The sequence below is a fragment of the Ceratotherium simum genome, chromosome 13 (genome assembly GCF_057802395.1).
Source record: "Ceratotherium simum simum isolate JZ-2026a chromosome 13, ASM5780239v1, whole genome shotgun sequence".
NCBI classification, from domain to species: domain Eukaryota; kingdom Metazoa; phylum Chordata; class Mammalia; order Perissodactyla; family Rhinocerotidae; genus Ceratotherium; species Ceratotherium simum.
Window position 1 is genome coordinate 44,107,091 of NC_141912.1, and position 25,317 is coordinate 44,132,407.

Here is a 25,317-nt window from a genome sequence, read left to right on the forward strand (position 1 = left end):
TGGCTTACCTCGGGTGATCGTTTCAGGGGTTCAGACCTGGTGGAGTCCATGGCTTTTCCCCAAGAACAGGAGGGACGCAGGTTGCTGTAGATCACGTAGTTGCTGTCCACATGGCATAACTTCCCAAAGCAGTGGGAGCAGAAGGACCAAAATCTGCAGAAGGGCCTAGCAGACCCAGCCAATTATGTGGTCTTCAGTGGTTGAAAGCACATGTGACTTCTTTCTTCTCCAACCTGTTCATCTAAAGGAAGGTTACATTGCAGAGGTCAACCCTAGCCAAGGGCACAGTTCCACCAGGGAAACTGCCACGTAGAGGCTGAGGCTGAAGAACTCAGTGAGAGATCTCAAGAAGGATGGGGATTGGAAGGGAGAACTAAGACCATACCCACAACATTCTCACCACCACCAGCTCTGGTCTCTTTTGATAACCAGGGCCTGCTGCACTCGCCTGATAACACCTGTCCTCTCCTCTTCATGGATTTTCAGCCACCTCAACACACAATTTCACTTCATCCATCCCAAAACCCTTGTCTTCTAAGTGGAGAACTTCTTTTAAGAGATGAGAGGGGGTAACCTGTTCTGATATCCCATTCTTGAACAATCTTGCTTACCAGACAGGAGTGAAGGCTGGCAGAGGAGTAGGCTGAACAGGGATGTCTGTCCAGGAGGAGGTCAGGGTCCTGGGAGATGGAATGTGGTCTTTGTGTTTAGTTCCCTGGAGGTGTTACTTATGAGGTGGTTGGCTGTGGGATATGTATACACATACACACACACACATTTTTCCTGGCCTGTAATTAGTCATTTATTGTTTGTGTATATGATACCAAACCTCTTAATCTCAAGTTCAGGTGCCTGATGCACAGCAAGCCAAACACTGAGACATGGGTGCTTAGAGATGGAGAAAGATTTATTCAAATTGGCCAAAATGAGTAGATGGGAGCCTGGGTTCACTCAAATCTGCCTCCCCAAGAACAGAAAGCAGGGGTTTTATAGAGTTTAGCAAGAAGAGCTTTGGGGAAACAAAAGGGTCACTCCCGATAAGCCCCTGGGCAATCTGACTTCTGGGCTTCAACAGCTGCTGGGTGCCTGCCATTGCCATTCGGTGATCGATCCCAACCTCCCCGAAGGCATTCTCTTTCTTCTGCAAAACAAGCTCACAAATCCTCAGAGACCCCTGGGTCACCTCTCAAGTTAAACAGGAAAAACAGCAAATTTGTTTAATATCTACACTACATCTCAGGTACCCAGCTTCATATAGTACATTTACATAGTTTTAAACTCAGATTTAGCAATCTTTCCCTTTATACTTTTTTGGTTTTGTGTCATGCGTAGGCTAGCCCCACTCCTAGATTATGAATTATTCCTTTTTTTTAAATAATTTTATTATTATTATTTATTTATTTCCCCCCCCAAAGCCTCAGTAGATAGTTGTATGTCATAGCTGCACATCCTTCTAGTTGCTGTATGTGGGACGCGGCCTCAGCATGGCCAGAGAAGCAGTGTGTCCGTGCGCGTCCGGGATCCGAAGCCGGGCTGCCAGCAGCAGAGCGCACGCACTTAACCGCTAAGCCACAGGGCCCGCCTATGAATTATTCCTGAATATTTTATTCTAGGAGTTTGAGGTTTAATTTTATGTTTAGATCTCTGATCCATTTGGAATTTATCTTTATGTAACATGTGTAGTAGGAAATAGTTTGACTTCTTTTCCCTCTAAATGGGTAGGGAATTGTCTCAAGCTATTTGCTTTGAAAAGTCAACCTCATTATATACTAAGATCTACATATACGTGGATCTGTTTCTGGACTTTCTTCTGTTTTATTATTTGTTTGTGTATTCCTCAGCCAATACCACAGTATTGTTAAAGAGAAAACCATAGGCCCAAAATGGCGTTACTTGTGCTAAAGCCCACGATACCAAACCCAGATTTAATACCTAATGTAACTGCAGTTTCAACCTTCCCTGGAAATATAATCTTAATCAGCCAGTCTGGAATTTTCTGGTTAATACCAATGAGGTAGTCTGTCATGTGGGCTCTCTCCATTCCTCCAGACCCCAAAAGGAAGCCAAGGCAATCTGCATGATATACCACTTGCTGGTCAATACCACCGCCCACCCCCACCCCCCCGCCCCAGGCAAAAGAAAATGCCCCGGCCCAAAATAATCCTTTTTTGTCTTTTGCTAATAACTTCCTTGCCCCATCCTTCTGCCTATAAAAACTTTCCATTTTGTATAAGTCCTAGTAGTATCTCTTGGCTTGCTAGAGGAGATGCTGCCTGATTCATGAATTGTTTAATAAAGCCAGTTAGATCTTCAAATTTACTTGGTTGAATTTTGTTTTTTAACAGTGTTTTAATCCTTATACTTTTATAGTATGTTTTGATCTTTGGTCCCTACTTCCTGAAACACACCCTTTTCTTGGCCTCTGTGACCTGACCTTGTCTATTCCACCCCCCACTCCCCCCATATGTCTATTTTTCTTTATACTTCTCTAGCTACTCCTTAGTCTCCTGCACAGGTTTTTCTCTCTGCTCATCCTTTAAACATTAGTGTCTTCAGGAACCTAGCTCATCCTCATTCTACACACCCTCCTGGATGATCTTATCCACTCCCATGTTGATGACTCTCAAATACATATCTTTATTCCTAGTGGTGTTCCTAAATATCCTAAAAATGGAATAACAAACTCAACCTATCAAAAACTGAACTTATCTTTTCTCCTTACCTACACGCCAATAAACCTAGTCCACCTCTAGTATTCTCTCCTTCATTGAATGGCACAACTCGCCATAGAGTTGCTGAAGTCAAAAACCTGCTTGTCTTCTTGGCAGTCTCTCTCTATTTTTCCTCTTCTTCCTAGAATCAACCACCAAGTCATGCTCCTTGGACCTCCTAAATATCTCTAGGGTTCACCAGTTCTCTCCACCCCACTGTGACTACCCTAGTTCAGGCCTCTTTCACCACTCACTTGGGTAATTGCAGTAGCTAGTTCTAACTGGTATCCCTGCCTCCTCTTTTACTCTCCCTGTAATCTAATCTCTACACTGCAGCAGGTGTAGAGATTAAATTTATAAAATGTAAATTTAATCATGTCACTCTCCTACTTAAACCTTTCAAAGCTTCCCCATCCCCCTACAGGATCAAGTTCAAATTCTTTAAGATGGCTTATAAAGCCTTGCCTTGATCTGGCTCCTGTTTGTCCACCACAGCTTTTTTTTTTTTTTTAAAGATTTTATTTATTTTATTTTTTCCCCCCAAAGCCCCAGTGGATAGTTGTATGTCATAGCTGCACATCCTTCTAGTTGCTGTATGTGGGACTCGGCCTCAGGATGAACGGAGAAGCGGTGCCTCGATGCGCACCCGGGATCTGAACCCGGGCCACCAGCATCGCAGCGCACGCACTTAACCGCCAAGCCACAGGGCGGGCCCTCCACCACAGCTTTAACTCTCTATAATCTGAACTCTTTTCATTCCTTGAATAGAGGATGCTCTTGTCTCTCGACGTCTCCAATACCTCCAGGCCTTCCTCTTTACCTTTACTCATCCTACAGGTCACAGTTTCTTGGGCACATTTGCTCTGGGACCACCGCTTGCTCCCACTCTGTCTAGGTTCGGCGTCCCGGTTCTTCACGTCCACCGCCCATGCACACCCCACTGTATAATTCATCACATTGTATTGTATCTATAGGCAGTGAACCCCTTGAGGACAGCGCCTGCCCCTGGCTTGTCTGCTGCAGTCTCCAGCACCTAGGACAGGGCCTGGCACGAAGTATGTGCACAGTGAATAGCGAACGGAGGAGAGAACGCACGCGTGAGGGGGGGTGTCCGCTGGAAGGCAGCGCTCAGTGGCTGAGAGCGCGTGGGCTCCCTGTCGAGAAAGCGCTCGGTGTTCCCGTGCCAGCGCGTCGAGGAGGGAGCATAAGGTTCAAATCGTAACCCAGCCCAGCCTCCACCACACTGCGGCGGAGCCACGCCCCCTTCCGGCCCCGCGGAGCCGGAAGTGGAGGCGCGGGCTTCCCATGATACCCCGCGGGGCGCATATTCAAACCGCACGGAGAGGAGGGAGGAGGTCGTGATGGCGGCCCCAGAGCCGGAAGTGCTGTCTCAGGCAGCAGTCCCTGGTAAGGCCTGGGATCCCGAGCTCGGGGATCCTTGGCGACCTGTTTCGTCCCTGCTGCCGCTCTCTTTGGTCACTTAACCCTTTGCTGTTTTCTGGCCCGTCTTCCTTGTCCCCATTCGCGGCGTCCCTCCCGGCTCTGGCTGGGCCCCAGTGACTCCATCGCCCCCACCCTGTCTTCGTCTCGGCGGCGTTCTGGACTCCGCTGGACTACACTGTCTTTCAGCTCGTTTCCCCAGATCAGGGCCTCCGCTTTCTGAGCGGAGACCCAGTCGCTGCCTCCGAAATTCCCCCCTACCCCATTATCTGGCGGTCACTTAAATCTCCGTAGGCGACTGGGATCGGGAATCTCCCCACCGTCGCCCACGCAGGAATTTGCGGAGGGAATGTGCTTGTGTCCACCACTCCGCAGTGGTGGCTGATGTGGCCACAAGGGAATGAGAAACCCGACTTTGGTCTTTTAAGTTTTTCATTTTTCTCTCTTGTCCCTCTGTGCACCTGCTAGATTTAGAGTGGTGTGAGAAGTCGGAGGAAACCCACGCCCCCCAAATAGAACTACTTGAGACCACCTCTGCTCAGCAACCTCCTAACCCTTCGGAGCCCTTTTGCCCCAGAGACTGCATGGTGCCAGTGGTGTTTCCCGGTCCTGTGAGCCAGGAAGGCTGCTGTCGGTTTACTTGTGAACTTCTGAAGCATATCATGTACCAACGGCAGCAACTCCCTCTGCCCTATGAACAGCTTAAGCACTTCTACCGAAAACCTTCTCTCCAGGTAGGCACATGTGGGGAGACTTTGTGGCTATTAGATGGTAGCCTGGTAAAAAGGGGATCTAAGGGATTCTTCCGGGGCTGTCGGCCTAAGCTCTAGGGAATGTGTTTCAGCCCCATGGCTTCAGTCACCTTCTCCCCACTCTAGTCTTCGATAGTCTAACCTTCCTGGCTTATTCTCTTTTTTTTCTGAAACCCCTATTGTGTGTTGCATTTGGACTTCATGAACTGACCCTGTAAGTTTAGTCTCTTTTCTCTCCAAATTTTCATCTCTCTGTTTTTATGTTATACTTTGTGGCAGACTTCCTTGACTTTATATTTTATGTTCTAACACTTGTATTCATTTTTTCTCTTTTTGAGGGCAATCATAGTCTTAAGAGCTCATTCTTAAGTTTTGGGCGTACCTTTTTTTCTTTCTTTCTTTTTTTTTGTGAGGAAGATCAGCCCTGAGCTAACATCCATGCTAATCCTCCTCTTTTTGCTGAGACCCTGAGCTAACGTCTATTGCCAATCCTCCTCCTTTTTTTTCTTTTCCCCTTTTTCTCCCCAAAGCCCCAGTAGATAGTTGTATGTCATAGCTGCACATCCTTCTAGTTGCCGTATGTGGGACGCGGCCTCAGCATGGCCGGACAAGCGGTGCGTCGGTGCGCGCCCGGGATCCGAACCCGGGGCCGCCAGTAGCGGAGCGCGCGCACTTAACCGCTAAGCCACAGGGCTGGCCCTGCGTGTACCTTTTTAATGGCATCCTGTTGTTTCATGTCTGTATGAACTTCTCTTACCTGAGGATATTAATTATTGTATTTTTGAAGTTTCCTTCTGTTCCTTGCACTGTCTCAGTTTCTACCAGATTTCTTTTTCTGTTCGTTTTGCTCTCTGACTTTAATGTTAGAGGCTTTTATTCTGTGTCTGGTAAATATTTAAGAATAAGTCATTGAAGACTGTGTGCGTGGCTGGGCCTGTGAGCGGATAGACTTTGCTCTAAGAATATTGGGTGGGAATCTAGTGATCTCCTTGGGGGACTTCCAAAACGTCAGTGTTGGAAAGTCTTCTCTCTGGGGGGAGAAAATTGGCACAGGTTTTCACACAGTCCCCCTGTGTTCACTCTTGCCTTCTGTGTCTAAATTGCCAATTCCTGAGCCTTTCTGGGGTTCTGCAGTTTCAATCAGTTTGTTTCTCATGGGGGTCCCTTCTGTCAGCACTTGGTATTCAGCTCTTTTGAACTCTTCCATCTGCTCTCTCTTCCAAAAATTTGTTATTGTCTTCGGCCACTGTCGTCTATTCTCCGGTTCTCTTTGTTGTTTGGAGTTCTCTTTCTCTCTCCTCCCCCCCCTTCCTTCTTTCCTTTCTTCCTCCCTTGCTTCCTCTCTCATTTAGTAGTGTTTCAAATGGGATCACAAATAAGCATGTATTCAATTTGCCTTGTTTAACTGGAAGACCAATTCCAGAATCCCCTTTATTAAACCAAATTATCCTCATTCTTGTTATGCTTCCAGCACAGCAAAACTTTGCCGCCTGCCATGCTACCAAATCTCCTTGACTATTTTAGTTGCTTATTTCTGGATGCCTTCCTGCTTCAGAACACTGTCTTTGCTGTTCTAAGCATGGGAGAATTATAGTTTGGTAAAAAGAATATATTTTCCTTTTTGATATATTGCCCTCTGATAAAACTCAACGTCTTAGCCATGGAAATTCAGTCTTATATGTCTACTGCATCCCAACAGGATTCTTCAAAGGGCATTAGCTTCTCCCTCCCCTGTCCTGCTCTCTCACTATTCTGTGTCCTCATAGGCGGAGGACGTGGTAAAGAAGAAACCTCGAGCCACTGCTGAGGTGAACAGCAGGAAATGCCAACAAGCCCTGGCAGAACTGGAGAGTGTCCTCGGCCACCTAGAGGGTCTCTTTGCCCGGACACTAGTACCACGAGTGCTTATCCTCCTTGGTGGCAGTGTTGTAAGTCCCAAGGAGTTCTACGAGCTTGACTTGTCCCGCTTGGCCCCCAACAGCATGGACCAGAGCCTGAGTACAGCGGCTTGTTTGCGTCGTCTCTTCCGAGCTATTTTCATGGCTGATGCCTTCAGTGAGCTGCAGGCTCCTCCACTCATGGGCACCATCGTCATGGCACAGGGGCATCGCGACTGTGGGGAAGATTGGTTTCGACCCAAGCTCAACTACCGAGTGCCCAGCCGGGGCCATAAACTGACTGTGACCCTGTCCTGTGGCAGACCCTCTATCCCAACCACGGCCTGGGAGGATTACATTTGGTTCCAGGCACCAGTGACACTTAAAGGCTTCCATGAGTGAATGGGGGTACTTCTTAACCGTGAACACAATGGCTAAATTATTTTTCCCCCTGTGGCTATGTGTCACCCATCTCTTGCTTGGAGCTAGAGTTGCTTCCAGGTGAGAGGAAGGGTCTGTCTTTCTGGCTGCCTGCCTGCCTGCCTGCCCTCCTCAGACTTCCTGGTGGGTTGATGGTATGGCTGTGGCTGTAATAATCATCATTGAACAACATCTCTTTGAATCCAAGGTTGATTTTCCTAGAGGGTGCTGGGTCAGGCATTTCTGTTTGGGGTTGGAAAGCAAACTTGGGCCCGTAGACAGATACTCCTGTGGGAGTAGCCCTTTTCTGCTTTTTGCTGTGGCCTTCCAGAATTTTTACCAGGGACATAATAATGTGGGTGTGACTCATGAACTTAAATATAAAATGAATGAATTCATATTAAATTTTCCTGAAACTCTTTTGGCTTACAGAGACTTTTCAGGCTTGAGGCTAGAGTATTTTGTTTTTCTCCTTGGCCTCTTATGCTTCAGGACTTCCAGGATTTTTTTACTAATGGCTCTTTCTCTTCATCAGCTCCAGGCCAGTCTGGGAGGTTAAGTGACTTGGCCAAGGTTCTATAATGATTTGATATCAGAGTTGGGACTAGGGTCCTCAGCAGCTAACTCCTAGCCGGATGTTCTTTCCTTGCCACATACTGGTTTTTGTGACCGTTAAAATATATGTGCCCAAAGCAGAGGTCACACAGGGGAAGAGGCTGAGAGACTGGGCTGAGAAAAGAAAACTGAGAGGGTCTTTGCAAAGCCTGATTGAGCTGTAGGCTAAGGCCCCAGGACTGCCCTGTCGGATCAGCTCCCTGAGGCCAAACGTCCGTCCTGGAGTTCTGCCCAGCCTGTCTCCATTACGGTTGTCTGGCAGCTGCTGGCAGTTCCTGTTGGCAGTGTTGTCCTTAGGCAAACCCTGCCCTCCTGCCTGTGGCGCTTCCTCCTCAGCTGCCCTCTGACGTGGCTGTCCTGATCCTTGCTGTTATCTTTTCTTGCTTGATGCTGTCCTCACTGCTAAGCATCGATGCTTTGTCTCTGAGAACACCTGCTTATTTCTTGGAAACAATTTGAAGACAGAATCCTTACCCTGCTAGTGTTGGAGGTGTGTGTGTGTGTGTGTGTGTGTAAACGAGGACAATATAAATATAGGCTTTTTTTATGTTTTAAGAAGAAGGAATGAATATTTTGTGTTTTGTTAAAACATAAAAATAGTTTATATTTTATACTATGTTTTAAGCACTTTACATACATTATCTAATTTAACCTTACAAAGTACGTATTATTGTTCCCACTTTGTAGATAAGGTTTGGGGAGATTGAATAACTTGCCTAAGTGGTGAAACCTGGATTCAAACCCAGTATGCCTGGCTTCAGAGGCTGAGTGCTTCACACTGTGCTGTACACCCTGTGTGGTTTTACTCTGAAATAATGCAACTCTGCCAAAGGTGGTAGCATTGGAAAGCTGCAGCACTCCCCTCTCTGGCTTCAGATTGTGGTTCCTGATATGGGACCTGACATTAAAAGATGCTGAGTAAATACGGAATCAGTGAAAACAAAAGGTTTGGGTTCTTTTCTGTGCCGTGACCACTTAAAGCATATTCTATCAGCTAGAATTTCTGCTATTTTTATGTCTGATGATATTACCTTACAGAAGAGGAATAGGGCCATGTCTCCCATTGGGAAGGGACAGGCTGAGGGGTCTGACTAAGGGGATGGAGAGCTTTGAACGAGGGAGTTATAAATTGTTTAAGAAGGAAGACATATTAAGCCAAGTCAGCTGCCTCAAATACTACTTCTAAAAGCCTTCATAAACAATGCCTAGACAATCAAAACAAAGTAATTAGCTTGGTAATTTAGACACTGAGTTCTCTATTGGCTTGGCATTGGGGCCCAGATCATTCTGATTTCATGAGTCCTCTCCAAAGGAATCCAGAAATTAAAAGATCAGGTAATAATATTAACAATAAATCCCATCTCCTTCCCTGACAACAAGCTTGCTGAGGTACCTGTTTATCAGTTGGACCTTGGCTGGGGACTCCAGAGGTGGATGTGAAAAAGTAGTCTCTAGCCCAGGGGGTGAAGAGCCCCAGCTGCAGTGGGGTTCTGGTCTTTCATTTGTTGCTAACATTTGGGCCTAAAAGCAACGGTGGGGAGCCCAAGGTAGGTAAATGTAGGTGGTGGTTGATGGGAAAGTGTAGTCTGTACATGTCACCCTTTTTGTACCTCTCTTCACACCCTGCTTTCCCAAGGTGTGGCTCTATACCTTGCCCCACTGCCTAGGTCTCCATTTGCCACTTTGGTGGAATAGTCCTATGGAAGGGTAAATAAAGAGACATCTGGTGAAGACTGAAGAAAGTGGAATGGATGGACCCCATTCTGTAAGACCTCAAAGGGGGATTAATTATCTTAGAATCCTAGACTTTTAGAGCAAAGAGGATCTCAGACTCTTTTCTTCACAGATAAATCTGAGTCCAAGAAGGGACACGACTGCAGTGAAATAATACAGCTAGTGTCACTATTGTTTGTCTTCCCAAGCTCCCCTGCATATATGGTGAGGACTCAATAAATGTCAGCTATGTGGAAGGGCTCAGGAAAGGCAAAAATACAGTAGTTTCCCTTATCTGCGGTTTTGCTTTCTGCTGTTTCAGTTACCGGTGGTGGTCAGTTGCAAAGCAAATGAATCTGTCCTCAGGTCAGTAGTAGCCTGACGCTACTTTACAATGCCCACCTCATTCCCCTCACTTCCTCCCATCATGTAGGCATTGTATCATCTCAAATCATCATAAAAAGTGTGAGTACAGTACAGTTAGATATTTTGAGAGCGAGATACCACCCATTTACATAACTTTTTTACAGTATATTGTTATGATTGTTCTATTTTATTTGTTTTTTGTTAATCTCTGTAATTTATTTATTATTTATTTTTTTTGTGAGGAAGATCAGCCCTGAGCTAACATCTGCCAATCCTCCTCATTTTGCTGAGGAAGACCGGCCCTGAGCTAACATCGGTGCTCATCTTCCTCCACTTTATATGGGACACCGCCACAGCATGGCCTGAGAAGCGGTGCGCCCCCGGGATCCCAATCGGCCAACCCCAGGCCCCCACAGCCGAACGCATGCCCTTAACCGCTTGCGCCAATAGGCCAGCTCCTCTGTGTGTAATTTATAAAACTTTATCTTAGGTATGTATGTATATGAAAAATCATAGTATATCTAGGATTGGGTACTATCCGTGGTTTCAGGCATCCACTGGGGGTCTCAAGGATAAGGGAGTTGGAACCTCCAACCCCTCGCTGTAGCCTGTCTCTGTTGGGGAAATCGCCCTGTTGCCGTGACAACTGAACATATCCGGTCTCCAACTCCGGAAAGGAAGAGAGCGGGAACTAGTATATGTATGCCCAGGCTTTTTGGAAAGGCTCCTTGAGGAGAAGGGCTGGCCAGACGACCCGAGAGGGCTGGGCCAGAGGCGGTCAGGTGGGTGGAATCCTGCTCCCTGTCTGGCGGAAGGGCGGAGCTTTGGGTTTCCATGGAGCCGGCTTCTCCTAGCAACCTGGCGGGCGTTGAGCAGAGCCGCCGGGGCGATGGACGCCGAGAGCCTTCTGCTGTCTCTGGAGCTGGCGTCCGGCAGTGGGCAGGGCCTCAGTCCGGACCGTCGGGCCTCACTGCTTACTTCCCTGATGCTGGTTAAGCGCGACTACCGCTACAATCGGGTCCTCTTCTGGGGCCGCATCCTCGGCCTCGTCGCCGATTACTACATCGCGCAGGGCCTGAGCGAGGACCAGCTCGCACCGCGCAAGACACTCTACAGGTGGAGGCGGCGCCCGGGGGCCGAGGCCGCAGCGGGATGCTGAAGGGAGGGTCGGGGGGGCCGGGAGGGGCGGTGCCTACGGGGTGGAAGACGCGGGTTGACAGGGTCCGAGGAGGAGGGAATGGGGAGGGGCCTGAGAGGCGCGGCCCGGGACCGAACGAGCAGTTTGAGGATTAAGCGGGACCCGAGTACAGAGCTAGCCTGAGGGGGCGGGGAAATGGTGGGCGGGGTCCAAGAGGGCGGGGCCCTGGGAGGCCACGCTCCAGGCGTAGGGGGCGGGGTGCAAGAGAAACTTAGAGGCCGGTGGGTTTATAATAGAGGCACAGTCAGGAACAGAGGCGGAGCAAGGTGAAAGTTCCTGGAGAATGGAGACCTGGAGTAGAAGCCAGGCGTAAGCCAGAGCCCGGCCTGGCATTCTGAAGAGCTCAAGTTGGAGAAGGGTCAGAGAAGCCCCTGGGGGTGGTGCGGTGCTGTTTGGAAGCGGGTCCAGAAGCATCTTCGATGGAGTTGTTGGCTGTTGGCTCACAGCAGGAGGCGCTTTAGGAAGCAGTGAACGAACGCGGAATGAGAGAGAAGGGATGTAGAACTGGAGGAAATTCCCTGGACAGTACCATACAGGACCATCCTGCTTCTTTTTGACTACCCCCAGCGATGACGGGGAGCTCAGCATCTTACAAAGCAGTCCCTTCGGGCCACAGGGAGATGGATACTTCATTTATCTATCCATGCATCAATCCAACATTGGTTGGATGCATCCTGTGCTAGACTTTGCTTACAAAGATGTTGCTAAGACTCACCCCGTCTCCAAGTTATTCACATCTTGAGGAGGGAGACGGATGCGTAACCCAGTAATTACAGCAATAATGTGTTAAAACTAGAACAGAGTTGTATACAAAGGGAGACCAAAGCGGGGCATTCTTCTAGCGAGGAATTAAATAAGATTACTAAGGGAGTAACTTCGTTGAGATCTGAACGATGATCAGGAGTTCTCCAGGAAGATGTGAGGGAAAGGCGTGCCAATTAGAGGGAACAGTTATGCAAACTTGTTGGCTGGAGCTGGCTTGGGGTGTTTGGGAGAACAGCAGTGGCAGCCTCATGTGTTATATAGAACTGGATGGAGAAGCCAAGGGGTTTGAACTTTGTCTGTAGGCTGTGGGGAGCCATTGAGGAGCTTTAAGCAAGAAAAGCCTGCTCAGATCTGAGTGGGCAGGATGGCCTGGAAGTGGGTGAGCATTTAGGAGTCTCTTGCAGTGTCCAGATGAGGGGGACTGGAAGGAAGAGGTAGCTGAGGGAATGGAGGGGAGAGGATAGGTTGGAAAGATTTAAGTGATAGAACTGGCAGGACTTGTGACTGATTGAATGGGGGAAAGGTGAGGAAGAGGTCAAAGTTGACCTCTTCTTCCAGCTTAGGCAGCTGGGTGGGTGCTGGCACCACTCACTGGGAGAGGATTCGGGGAACAGGACTAGGGAAGACCTAGTGAATCTGGCATGAGGTGCCTGTGGGGCAGGGTGATAAGGAGGCATATTCAAGTACAGATCTGTAGTCCAGAAGAAACATTTAGACTGAAGATAGTGATTTGGGACTCATTTTATTTTTTTCCCATAAGTTTTTGTTTCTTCAGCACCTGCTATGTGCCAGGCATTGGTCTAGGTGCCAGGAATTCAATGGTAAATGAGACAACGCCCTTGTCTTCATGAAGCTTACATTGTAGTATGTGTGTAAGGGGAGGGGAGACAGACAATAAATAAACACGCTCATGTATTACATGCCAGCTGGTGCTAAGTGCCAAGGGGGAGAGAGAACACAGGATGGGGCCCTATTTGGTGGTGAGGGATGGCCTCTCTGATAAGGTAACCATTGAGAAGAGACCAGAGGCAACTGAGAGAATGAGCTATATATTTATCGGAGAAAAGAGAATTCCAGGCAAGTGCAAAGGCCCTGAGGCAGACATGTGCCTAGGGTGTTTGTGAAGCCCCAGAGAGTCTAGTGTGGCTAGAGAGGAATGAGTGAGGGGGAGCATTGTAGGACATGGGGTCAGAGAGGTAAGGGACCGGACACAATCACGCAGGGCTTCGTGGGGCATTGGAAATAGTTGGTTTAATGGGAAGTCATTGGAAGTTTCTGCACAGAGACATGATCTGGCTTAGGTTTTAACAGTTGGGTGGGAACTAGACTGAAAAGGGAGCAGGTCTGGAAGTGGGGAGACCGGTTAGGAGGCTATTGCAATATCTAGGCAAGAGTAGATGATAGCTTGGACCAGGGAGGAAGCAGTGGAGGTGGATGGATTCTGGACACCGACTAGGCAGTAGCTGGGGCTCTGTGAGTGAGTGGCTGAGTCAGGTGGGTGAGACTGCAGAGAGAAAAGAGGGGTGAGGATAGATCCCTGCAAATACTTAGGACACTGGAGGAGGGAGAGGGAGGTGTCACAGGAAATAGAAATGGAAATGCATCTGTTGGCTTTTAGGTCCCATGGATGACTTTCTCCTAAGCAGTCTCTTGGGTGGTGGGGGCAGAATCACGGTGCAGTGGGCAAAGAGTGAAAGCAAGGGGGAGGAAGGGCTCCCATAGGGCAAATCATTGTTCTGAGGTTGTTGTTCAGAGTTCGGGAAGACGAGGGAGGGACAGGAAAAGGGCATTTTCTGGAGAGGAATAGATTTGAGGGCTATTGTTTTAGAAAGCTGAAAAGTTTTTATGTTGAGAAGGAGCCAGTGGAGAATGAAGGGTGAAAAGATGAGCAGAGACTGGGCTGGGGACACAGGTCCTGAGTGGATTAGAGAGGAGTGGGAGGACATCCTCTCCTGGCAGGAAGTGAGAAAGAAGGGACCAGGCTGGCGAGTGCTCCTGGAGACCTCAGAGGAGGGGAGGTCCTTGAGCCTGGGTTGGGCTTTCTTGAGAAACGGGGGGAAGGTGGCTGTGCTGCTGGCTCAGTAGGCAGGCTGAGCACGAATCTGGGGCCCACCAAAGCAGAGACACCTGCAAATAAGGAAAGTTCAGCTTCCAGAAACTCATCTGGAATCTCACAGTATAGAAATCTAGGAAGAAGCTCTTGGGATTTCGGCATACGTGAAGCTTTTGTGACCTTTTTAAAAAAATAAAATTGAGGGACCTGCCCGGTGGCATAGCACTTAAGTGCGCGCGCTCCGCTTCAGCAGCCTGGAGTTTGCAGGTTCGGATCCCAGGCGCACACTGACGCACTGCTTGTCAGGCCATGCTGTAGTGGCATCCCATATAAAGTAGAGGAAGATGGGCACGGATGTTAGCCCAGGGCGAATCTTCCTCAGCAAAAAGAGGAGGATTGGCATCGGATGTTAGCTCAGGGCTGATCTTCCTCACAAAAATAAAAAAAATAGAATTGAATTTGCGTCACATATGGGGGTGGGGTGCACTAAGGGCACTTGGGGCTTCTAAGGGGAAAACTATGCAGCTTTTCTTGGGCCTCACCCCTTGGGAGAAGGGGCAGTGGTGGGACCTGAGGGCGAGGGGGAGCTGGAATCCGGGGTGATGCGGGTGTTGTTGGCAGCCTGAACTGCATGGAGTGGAGCCTCCTGCCCCCTGCCACAGAGGAGATGGCGATGCAGACGTCTGTGGTGAAGGGTCGCTTCATGGGGGACCCCTCGCATGAGTATGAGCACACCCAGCTGCAGAAGGTGCACGAGGGCGAAAAGGTCTTTGAGGAAGAAGTGGTGGTGAGTGAAGGAGGGCCTGAAGGAAGAGGGCCTGGGCCAGCCCTAGCCCAGTAGAAACTCTGGCGGCAACAACATAACACACAGCTCCAGAGCCACAGGGTGGAGGGTGGATGGGCAGCTCTTGTGGGAGCCTGGCTCTGGGGCAGGGGCTGGGAAAAGGGGTCTGTGCTGTGCTCTAGGGTAAGGGAATGTGCACAGGCTCTTATATGTTTGTATCAATTTTTATCTTACTAGATAATACATCCACACGGTTCAAAATTCGAAGGTACAAAAAGGAATATAGTAAAGTTTGCCTCCCAGCCCTGTCCACCAGTCATCCAGGCCCTCTTTCTGGGGCACATGAATGTAATCTTTTTGCGTGTGTGTTGTGTCCAAATCTTGCTACTCAAAGCGCAGTCTGGATTAGAAGCATCACCATGCCCTGGGAGTTAGAAATGCAGAATAATCGGTAACATCAGGATCTGCATTTTAACACATTCCCAGGGGATTCGCATACACATTCTAGTGTGAGAAGCTCTGCTTCCAGAGATGTTTGATGCGAATACAAGCTCAGCAAATACCTTACCTCTACATACAGTCATGTGTTGGTTCACAATGGGAATACGTTTTGAAAAATGTGTCGTTAGGCAATTTCGTCATTGTGCGAACATCATAGAGTGTACCTACACAAACCTAGATGGTGTAGCTTACCACACATATAAGCTAATGGTACTAATCTTATGGGACCACCATCGTGTATGCTGTTCATCACTGACCGAAATGTTATGCGGCGCATGACTGTAGTCTCTTTTTATCTTAAAAAAAACTAAAACAAATGGCAGCACGTTATGCACACAGTTCTGCACCTTGTTTTTTTCACCTAACAATACATTTTGGAGATCTTTCTTTCTCAGTACCTTAAAGAGCCTCCCATTCTTTTTACCATTGTGTGAATGTACCATAATTTAACCAGTGTCTTATTCATGGAAATGTAGGTTTTCACGTTTTAGCTCTGACAAGCAGGGCCATGATGAATGACCTTGTACAGACGTCATTTCCAATGTGTGGAGTCTATCTGAAGGATCAATTCCTAGAAATGGAATTGCTAGGTCAAAAATAAAGAGCCCAAGTTTTGAAACTAGACAAACTCAGAATTCAAAGTCCAGCCTCTGCACTCGAGCCTAGGTGATGCAAAAAGTCTGGCTCCAGGTCTGTGATGCCTCAGCTGCAACCCCTGCCCTTCCCACCTGACAAACTTAACTTTCCCTCAGTTTTATTTTCTGTAAAATTGGGATAATTATATTTACTTAGCAGGCTTGTGCAGATTAAATGAGGTGACATATTTAAGGCCCCTGGCCTGGGCACTTATTAAGTATTAGTTTCCATCTCCTCCTTTGCAGACAATTCTGGTAGGCAGCCCATGGAAAATAGGTGGCCGAGTGACTCTAGGGACTCCTGGTGACATGTTTTCCTTGTCACATGCGGCTTTTTCCTAAACTGAAGTCCTTTAGTTTAGGGTTGCCCTTGATATTGATGGTAACCAAATTTCATCTGTGTAGAGATATTATAATATGCGGTGATGCTTGAGAAATAGTATTAAGTCAAAGAGCAGGATATGAAACTATATAAAATTTTGCTTTAAATATATACATAGAAAAAAAGAATGGAAGGAAGTATATGTTATCAGTGACTGTCTTTAGGAGGTGGGATTATGAGTGGTTCTGATTTTCTTAGGTATGTGTAAAATATTTCTATATTACCAAATATTCTACAGTAAGCATGATTGCTTTTGTATTTTAAAAAGGCAAAATAAGCAGCACTTAAATATGATGATAGGATGGTATGTTTCTGGACGGGCACATAAGAAACTGTTAACAGTGGTTGCCCCAGTGAGGGCAATTGGGGCACCAGGGATGGGGTGAGAGAGACTGCTTTTTTTTTGGAGTTTTAAATATTGCACCACCAGTATGTATTACCAATTTAAAAAAGAAAGAAAGATGGGGCTGGCCTGGTGGCGTAGTGGTGAAGTTCACGAGCTCCACTTTGGTGGCCCAGGGTTCACAGGTTTGGATCCTAGTTGTGGACTGACGCATCACTCAAGCCATACTGTGGCGGTGTCCCACATACAAAAATGGAGGAAGATGGGCACAGATGTTAGCTCAGAGCCAAGCTTCCTCAGCAAAAAGAGGAAGATTGGCAACAGATGTTAGCTCAGGGCCAATCTTCCTCACCAAAAAAATAAAAAAATAAATAAATAAAAGAGAAAGAAAGAAAGAAAATCTTGATGGGAAAGACAGGGAGGGCTCGCTTAGCCAGTGATTTTCCATGGACCTGGCATCTACACTGTGGTGACCCACGTCAGATGGTCATGCCCTTGGACCAGGGGTGAGTGGGTACAGTGCCCTGACAGGATGGCTCATCTCCTGTCTTCTCAGGTCCAGATCAAGGAAGAGACCCGCTTGGTGTCCATCATTGACCAGATTGACAAGGCTGTGGCTGTCATTCCCCGAGGCGCCCTCTTTAAGACTCCTTTTGGACCCATCCATGTCAATCGGACCTTTGAAGGTGAGTTCTCTGGGGCCTCTCTCAAGGGCAGGAGGGCGTCTCTTCCCAAGCATAGTCAGACACATGTCTAGGAGTCCAGGGAAACCTGCCCACTTCCTCAGAGAAGGAATAGTTGTGGCCACATCACTTGGGAGGATGGCCCAATGGCCTGGCATGGGTGGTTGGCAAGGGCTACCTGGTCACTGGACAGTGACTCTTTTCTGCCTGAGGGTGGGAGAGCATTTGGCTATCTGGGGCCCAGGGCTTTGCATGGGTCCCTGCCTCTTCCCACCTTCCTCCTCTTTGGTTCCTCCTTATTGCAGGATCTGGGCCAAGTTTGGGCTGAGGGAACATTACTGCCTTTTCTTCCTTCAGTTCTCTGTGGTCCCCTCCATGTGGTCCCCATGCACAGAGAAAGGGGGCTGTGGGGTTTGGCGCTGACCATCCCTTCCTACCTGCTATCTCTTTTTAGGACTGTCCTTGTCCGAAGCCAAGAAGCTCAGTTCCTACTTCCACTTCAGGGAGCCTGTTGAGCTGAAGAACAAGACCTTGCTTGAGAAGGCCGACCTGGACCCCTCCCTGGACTTCTTGGACTCCTTGGAGCATGACATCCCCAAAGGTAACAGTCTATTACTTCGAGGACACTGGATTTGCCCCTAAGTCAGAGCAGTGGGCCATGCCTCCTGCCACTCTTCTCTGAGAGTGGAACCAAGGGCCTGGGTGGGCATTGGTGGTTCACTGTAGGCCCTTGAGGGTGGGGCTTCCCCAGGGCCCAGTACAGGGCTCAGGTCATAGCAAAGAGTTGGTAAATGTGTGTGGACAAAAGGAAGGATTGTCTTCCATATGCTTCCACAGACAGGAAGTCTCTCAGTGTCTCTTTTGATTTTCCTATCAATCATGGATGGAGGCAGGTTGGGAATCTTCCCCCAAACATCTCTGAAAACACCCCTGAAGATACTAGCCGTACATATGTCTCAACTGTTAGTTTTGGGGTTAGATCCAGTGCTTGGCACACAGCTGGTGCTCAGTGAGTGGGTGCTGATTGACTGACTAGCTAACCACTTGCTAAGGAAATGAGTTCTGTCCATTTGCATCCTGCTATGTGTGTGGTACTTTTTAATCTTAAAACGTACAGCTTCAGAGGCTTTCCTGTACTTCAGGGCCCAGGCACACACCCAGGCACACACCCAGCACTTGGTGGTGGGGTCACAGAGACCCCATTTCCTTCCCCTGAGCCTCGCCAGTACAGAAGAGCGTGTCCTGGGAAGAGGCTCTTGCTTGGATGCTGTACCCAGGACAGGTGCCAGGCTCTGGGAAATTGGGGGCCAGACCCAAGGCACTGACTCAGTGCCCCTGCTTCTTTCCCGCCCCACGCAAACATGTTCTGTGAACTGGAGGGGTCTGTTGTTGATGATGACAGTGACAATGATAATGATAATAACAACTCATAAAAGCAATGACACTGCTTATTGTGTGCCAGGCACTGTACTCAGCCCTCTCCCTGCCTTATTTCATCTTAATCTTCACAGCCAACCTATGAGGTAGATACGATTATCATCCCCATTTTACAGATGAAGAAATAGAGGTTCAGAGAGTTAAACCCAAGGACACAGTAAGTGTTCGAGTGCTAGACTCCAGGGCTCTGGCATGAACTGTGGTGTCAAGTAGATGGTGTTTCCTTTTAAGTGGCAGTGAGAACAGCAGGACAACAGTCACCCCAACCCCTAGGGGAATACTTCTGAGGAGCAACGAGCCACTCTGTCGGACTGGAACTCAGAAGGGAGTGGGATGGCAGGGGTGGTTCAAGTCCAGGGCTCTGGAATTAGATAGCCTGGGTTGGAATCAACCACTTACTAGCTGCGTAACCTTGGGTAAGTCCCTCAATTTCCTTGTGCCTCAATTTCCTCATTTCTAAAAGGAGAAGAATATTTTCCACCTCACTGGGTTATTATGAGAATTAAATGAGTTAACATGTACGAAATGCTCATAACGGTGCCTAACACATAGTAAGGACTCAAATAAAGATTAATAAGGCCTTACAGGTGGGTTGGGCTGGCCTGGGAGGGCCTAGAAGGCCAAGGGGTAGGAGGCCTAGACCAAGGCAGTAGGCACACCTGGTGGCTTGTGAGCAGGTCTGTGATAACAAGGCAGTGGTGCACGGATGGATGGGGAAAGGGCAAGCCAGGGATCTGGAGGCCACTTCAGGGCTACTGCAGTGCCCCAGGGGCCAGATGATGGGTCCTGAGTGGGTCAGCGCTGCCAGCAAGGAATGGCTACTCTGGCCTCCACCACAAGGGGGAGCCCAAGTCAAGCCTCCTTGAGCATAGAAAGGGGCTCCTGGACCCGTGGGGAGATAAAGAAGGTTTACAGGGGCTGGGGCATTTCTCATCCATCAGGCACACTTTCCAGACTCCTATTATCTCCTCCAATGCTGTGCTCCCAGCCTGGCCAGGAGCCGGAGGGGGCTGCACATCCCCGGTTGATAAATGGAGTCAGGAACCCTGTGGTGGTGGGACCCAGCGCCAGGGGCTCAGTGGTGGGCTGAGAAAAGTCTTCTTAATGTCCCTAATCTGGGGGCAGCAGCCCTGCCTCCCTGATTCAGGGTGTGGCTGGAAAGCTCTGCTGGGTGCTGACTTCCGAGCCTTCTCACACCCAGCTGGATGCTCCAGGGCGGGCGGAGGAGGCCCTCCCTCCACAGTGCTGCGTGATTAGGAGGGCTCACACAAGAGCACCTTCTCCCCCTTAGAGCCTTGTCCTCTGTGCAGTGCGAGGGGCGAGGAGGGTGCTAGACCAAAGCCGGGCCTAGATGGGGTGTAGGGACCCAGCGAAGTCTTCCTAAAGGAACCCTATCCACCCTGTCTGCTCTGCCATTTGGAATAAGGGGACACAAGAGGCAGCTGTCTCTCCTGCAGCAGAGTATGTAAGTTATGGAGCTTTGGGGGTCTTCCTAAAGGATGCTGGGGCCACAGTGATGTGTCCAGTTGGCAAGTGAATTCATCAGGCCCCTGGGAGGAACAGGATCTGGGCCTGGGAGGTGGGTGAGTTGCAGTGGCCTGAGGCCCAGACATCTTGCCCTACTGGTGGGCCTCAGGGCTGAAGGACTCACTGACGTTCAGCATCCCAGTCCACCCCTGCATGTTGCTTTGTCCTCAGTGCTGGAGCCTTGGGAGCTGAGGGCTTCTGGTATCTCCTGGGCATGTGGGCCTGAGGGGAGGGATGCTCCTGGCCTGACCCTGGGAAACCTTACAGCTTCTGGGCCTCCAGCTCCCTTCCTCCCAGATCCATCACCAGAAAGCCTCCAGGAAGTCCGGCCCAGCTTTTTCTCACGATGGCTTGGCGGGGGCCGTGGTGTGAGGGTGGAAGTGTGGATGGTCGGGGGAGAGCAGACACTCTGATTTTGCTTCCAGACTCCCTTCCTCATCTGCCAGTCAAAGAGCAGAAGGAGCTGCTGGGAGGCTGCCCTGCTAGGCAGACAGCAGCCGGAATGGGCTGGGCTGCTAAGTGAGGCCAAAATCCTTGGGACACCAGCACTGGCTGGAGAGATGGAATTTGGCCGCTATTTTCTGCCGAGGTAGGATCATTGTTTCCTTTCTGGGTCTGAGGCAGTTGTTCAGGGGGACTTCATGTCACCTGTGAGCAGGTATGGTTTAGGTTGGCCCTGTCCCTGGGACTCCTGCTCTCTGTGCCCATGGAGGTGGGCCAGTTGCTCGGCAGTTTGACCCTGGGCCAGCCTTGGCTGAGGAGAGGATAGGGAGGGATATTGCCTGGGCCACTCATGCCCTTCTAAGCTGTCCTGTCGTGTCCTGCGGTCTGCTGAGTTTTGTGGGAGTGGGTAGCTTTGGGGGCAGAACCATAGTCCTGGTGGGCGCAGGGCAACAGCTAAGAGTTCTCTGAGCTTGGGCTGCAGCCAGGTGAGACATATGGAGCACCAGGTCAGGAGGCCAGATTTCTAGGTAGTACTCTGCCATTCAATGCTCCTTAACCTTTCACTCCATCAGCAAATAGCCACTGAGCAGCCACTATGTGCCAGGCACTGGGGATGCCGTTGTGAACAAGACAGATGCTGTCCTTGCCTCACAGAGATCTGGGAAGATCAAATGAGACAGAGGATGGGAAGTAGAAATGTGAAATAGAAGCTGCCTCAAAAACAAAGTCAGTGGTGTCCTGGGAAGCAGAGAGGGGCAGGCAGAGCTGAGACGGAAGCAGAGCGCAAGGGGCAGAGGGCAGAGCTCCTGTCCTTGCTCCGCCTCGGGCTGGAGCTGGCAAACCTCAGGAACGGCCAGGCACAGGGCCTCTGGGGTTCCAGCACAAGCAAGCTCTCAGCAGCAATGCCCAGTTCAGGCAGCAGAGGGCAGCAAGGGGCCTCCCTGCCTAGAAACCAGCCTTTAAAAGGTGGTGGTCGTGGTGGCTGGGGAGGGGATGGGGGACGGAGAAGACAGGAGCATTGGAGAGTGGTGGGAACAAGGGGCCCAGGATCTTGTCGGTGTGTGCAGGTGGCTCCTCCCACCCAGTTCCTTGGCAGCCTGGCTGACAGGTGCTCAGCCTTCTGGACCTGGGCCTGGCCTGGTCCAGACAGGCCATCAATTAGACAGGGCACTCTTCTGCCTCTCGCCCCACCCCGCCAGACTCTACGTGGTTTGACCCTACCTTGTCGTTCTGGTGTGTGTGGGGAGAGTGGCCGCTCTGAGAAGGTACCCATGCCATTTCTGTGGTGTGACAAGTTATGTGGTGCCAGTCTGAGAAGAGGGTTTAAGCTATCTGCTGCCACTGGACAGCCCTGATCCCCAGCCTGGCCCACTCTCCCCCTCAAACTTAATATAAGAACTTTGTTGCCTTTCTTCCTGGAGGGCAGGGGAATGTAATTATGATTAGCATACCCTAGCCTGAGGTTTCCACACTAGCAAGGTGGGTGAGACCCCAAGGGCCCAGGAAACCCAGGAGGACTTCCTACTGATTGCAGGAGGCCCCATTCCCGATTTACCAGCTTGTTCCCCACCACATCTTCAAAAAACAGAGCTTGTGGAGAAAAGTGGCTGCCAGGGGGCAGGAGGGGAGGTTTGGGGAGACTTGGGGGAGACCAGGGGCTGTGAACTGAAACACAAGGGCCGCAGGAGGCTGCTTCCCCTGGAGTCCTAGAGGCGGCAGCAGCAGCTGGCTGGGCCCAAGCCTTTCTAGCAGTTGCAGTAAGACAAGCAGGTGAAGGTGACAGCAAGTGCCTGGCTTCTCAGGTAGATGCTACGTGACTCCTGGCACGTTGGGAGTCTGTGTGTTTCCTGGGCGACCAGCTGAGCCAGGGACAAGGAGAGGACAGGAGTGTGACAGGAATGCAAGGGAGGGAGGGAGGCAGTGTTGTTGGCTGGCGTGCCCCTCACATGCCGCTTCTATACTCTGCCAGCACTCTTAGGCCTGCTTGGCACTGCCCCCTGCCCTGGTGGGGTCACTGCATTTCTCTAGCATCCTTGACAGTTTCTCCTTGCTCTCTAGGGCTGGGCGAGGGGGAAGCCCCTGCTGATGAGCCTGGGCCTCCTCATCCACTGGAGGCAAGAGGTGGCCAAACCCTAGGTGGGCAGCTGGTATGAGGGGTCAGGACCCAGCCCTTGCCCAGGGGTGTGCCAAGGTGCTAGCGACAGCGACGTGATGAGAGTGGTCTGGTTGGGGCACTCCAGGACTCCATTTGGCCCAGGCAGGCTGCAAGCTGCCCTCTCCGGGTAGGCAGAGAGGAGTGAGGCAGAGCGTGACCTTTCTTAGTTCAAAGAGGCTGTGTGGCCAAGGGCAGGGAGGGACTGTCTCCAGATGATCCTCTGGGCACTGGTGGGGGTGACTAAGGGGGGCTAGGGAATGTCCCTTCCTGGGGTCTGTGCTTCTGGCTAAACGCTGAATGCAGCCAACTGGGAACACTTAGTTCTGTTACATCCCACTCCCATTACCCCTAAGCAATGTTTTCTGGAATGAGTGACTAGGAAAGTGACAGGCTAGGGCCTCTAGAACTCTGAGGGCCTCGGGTACCCAGAGAGACAAGTTGTAGGAGCCAGGGGAAATACTCCCCCCTTCTCTGGCCAGGAAAGGCACCCCCTCTTAGGTAGTGCCCCAGCCAGAGCTCTGGTAACCCAGGGACACTCTTCTTTCCTCTTGATGCTGTCTGGCTGGCACTGTGTGGGCCTGGGGGAGTGGAACCAAGCCCACACTGGCTTCCACTTCATCATCTCATGCATGGGTGGTGGCACTTGCAGGCCACTGCAGAGTGCTGAGATGGGCTCCAAGCCAGCCTCTCTGTAAGCGGCCAGGGCTAGCTGACCTACATGCACCCGGAAAGCTCTGGCTTTGACCTGGGCAGGTGACAGACCCTGAGCAGGGTTGAGCTGCCAACAGGGCCAGGGGTTCCTGGCCGTCACATCTCTTGGATGCAGGGTGGCCCCCTGTGGGTGGGACTGAGCTGTGAGGCTGCTGGGTGTGGAGTGACCAGGGTGGGCCATGGTTGGAGGAGGCCTGTGGGAAGCTGGGGCAGTGGGAGCCAAGCAGCCGGGCTGAGCTGGCAGCCGATGAAGGCCTCAGCGAAGCTCAGTGCATCACAGGCTGGTCCAGCACCAAAACCTTCAAAGCATTTGCCTTTCTGGCGGGGCCTGGAACAGAGCTGCGGCTGGGCCAGGGAGAGGCCTCAGCGCGCAGGGGAATAGAAGCTCCAGATCTGCATCCAGAGGCGATTTTCCCAGGCTCCTTCCTCCCACACAGCAGCTCCCTCCCTCGGTCTGGAGCTGGATCAGGCCCTTCCCACCAAGTCCTCAAGGCTGCACAACTCAGCCCCAGGCTGGGTTGCTCGTCTAGGGAGCAAAATCTGGGACAGACAAAGGCTCGTTAGCTGCACTCAAGTCCCCTCCAGCCAAGACAGCTCCCAGTCTACCAGCTGCCAGAGAGGGCTATTGAGCTGGGAAACCTGAAACGGCCAAACTTCCATGTGAGCCCCTGGTCAGGTCTACTCCTTATCAGAGCAGAGGCTTCTGGGACTGGGGAAGAGAGAACAAAATGGCAAGCAGGGGCAAATGGCACTAGGACTGAAGGTCACTGGTGACTACCCCTGGTTTAGGGCACGGGAGCCTGGAGTCTCCCCTAGTCTGGCCCCAACTCCCCTCTGCCTGTGGATTCAGCTTCCTCCCCCACTCAACCTTTAACTAGATTTGCTGACAGGAACAAAACGGACTGGTTTGAGTTTCACCTCTTTTCATTTCCTTTGCCCTCCCTCTGGAAGTGGTTTTAATGAGCAGTGAAATGGCTAAGAGGCAATCAGGAGGAGTAAAGCACAGGGATAATTAAATTGTCTTCCCTTTTCCCAGTGGAACCTTAGCACCCAGGCCTGGTTGCCCAAGGAGCTGGGGGCCTCTGCATACCCAGCAGAGCTCCAGCTCCAGAGCACCCAGGCCTTGCCTCCTGCCCGCCTCCTCCCAGGGTCCTGGAGCATCCAGATGGAGAGGGGCAACGCCCTGGTGGTCCTGCGCAGCCTGCTCTGGCCAGGCCTTACCTTCTACCACGCTCCCCGCACCAAGAACTGTGGCTACATCTACGTGGGCACCGGTGAGAAGAACATAGACTTGCCCTTCATGCTGTAGGAGAGGGCCAGCCAGGGATTGTTTTGTAGAGTCTAAACATTATTTTCATAAATTTCAGTCAATTTGGTCTGTTCTGTCCTGCTGCTTCCCCTCATCTCCACCTCCATCTGGTATCCAGGTTCTGAGGAGAGGACCACTGAGCTGGAAGACCCAGCTCTAAAGCAAGTGGCAGAGGGTTGGAATGTGCTAATGAGAGAGATGATGGTGGGTGGAAATGGCAGCGGGAGAAGGTGACAGCCAGAAGCCCTTTGAGGAAGGCACTCTCTTGGACTCAGATGAGAGCTGCATGTAGGCCAGGCAGCCCAACTCACCTCGTTGCAGCCCCCCAGGCTGAAGAGCTAACAGCTATCAATAAAGAGAATGGGAACCTGTTTGGCCCATGAACTCCCTCCAGTTGCATTCATATAGCCCATCACAAGAGCTCAGCAACTGGCTGGAAATGGGCTCAAGGCACCCCCCACCCCTTCCCAAGCAGTGAGCACACACACCCAGTGGG

The 25,317-nt window shown here is 50.5% G+C and overlaps 2 protein-coding genes across 3 annotated transcripts; both read left to right on the plus strand.

The window, feature by feature from the left end:
- Positions 1-4,019: 4,019 nt before the first annotated feature.
- On the plus strand, positions 4,020-7,605 carry MAD2L1BP (MAD2L1 binding protein). Its single transcript, XM_004424086.3, has 3 exons — positions 4,020-4,118; positions 4,620-4,885; positions 6,670-7,605. The coding sequence occupies exons 1-3, from the start codon at positions 4,073-4,075 to the stop codon at positions 7,180-7,182; spliced, it is 825 nt and encodes a 274-aa protein (XP_004424143.1). The 5' UTR covers positions 4,020-4,072; the 3' UTR covers positions 7,183-7,605.
- A 1,212-nt stretch (positions 7,606-8,817) lies between these two features.
- On the plus strand, positions 8,818-25,285 carry RSPH9 (radial spoke head component 9). 2 transcript variants are annotated; one of them, XM_087438654.1, is made up of 5 exons: positions 8,818-11,010; positions 14,532-14,697; positions 17,112-17,241; positions 17,693-17,840; positions 24,635-25,285. In XM_087438654.1, exons 1-5 carry the CDS (start codon positions 10,784-10,786, stop codon positions 24,819-24,821), a joined length of 858 nt encoding a protein of 285 aa, XP_087294780.1. In that variant the 5' UTR covers positions 8,818-10,783; the 3' UTR covers positions 24,822-25,285. The 2 variants fall into 2 exon arrangements, with proteins under 2 accessions (XP_087294780.1, XP_004424142.1); XM_004424085.3 differs by having other exon boundaries at positions 17,693-17,839; positions 24,661-25,285.
- Positions 25,286-25,317: the final 32 nt, after the last annotated feature.

Bases quoted from the DNA above. Each gene is read 5' to 3' on its own strand.
- MAD2L1BP (XM_004424086.3), top strand. From the start codon at position 4,073: ATGGCGGCCCCAGAGCCGGAAGTGCTGTCTCAGGCAGCAGTCCCTG. The intron at 4,119-4,619 runs GTAAGGCCTGGG...TGCACCTGCTAG, and splicing joins GTCTCAGGCAGCAGTCCCTG to ATTTAGAGTGGTGTGAGAAG. The intron at 4,886-6,669 runs GTAGGCACATGT...GTGTCCTCATAG, and splicing joins ACCGAAAACCTTCTCTCCAG to GCGGAGGACGTGGTAAAGAA.
- RSPH9 (XM_087438654.1), top strand. From the start codon at position 10,784: ATGGACGCCGAGAGCCTTCTGCTGTCTCTGGAGCTGGCGTCCGGCAGT. The intron at 11,011-14,531 runs GTGGAGGCGGCG...TGTTGTTGGCAG, and splicing joins CCGCGCAAGACACTCTACAG to CCTGAACTGCATGGAGTGGA. The intron at 14,698-17,111 runs GTGAGTGAAGGA...CTGTCTTCTCAG, and splicing joins TCTTTGAGGAAGAAGTGGTG to GTCCAGATCAAGGAAGAGAC.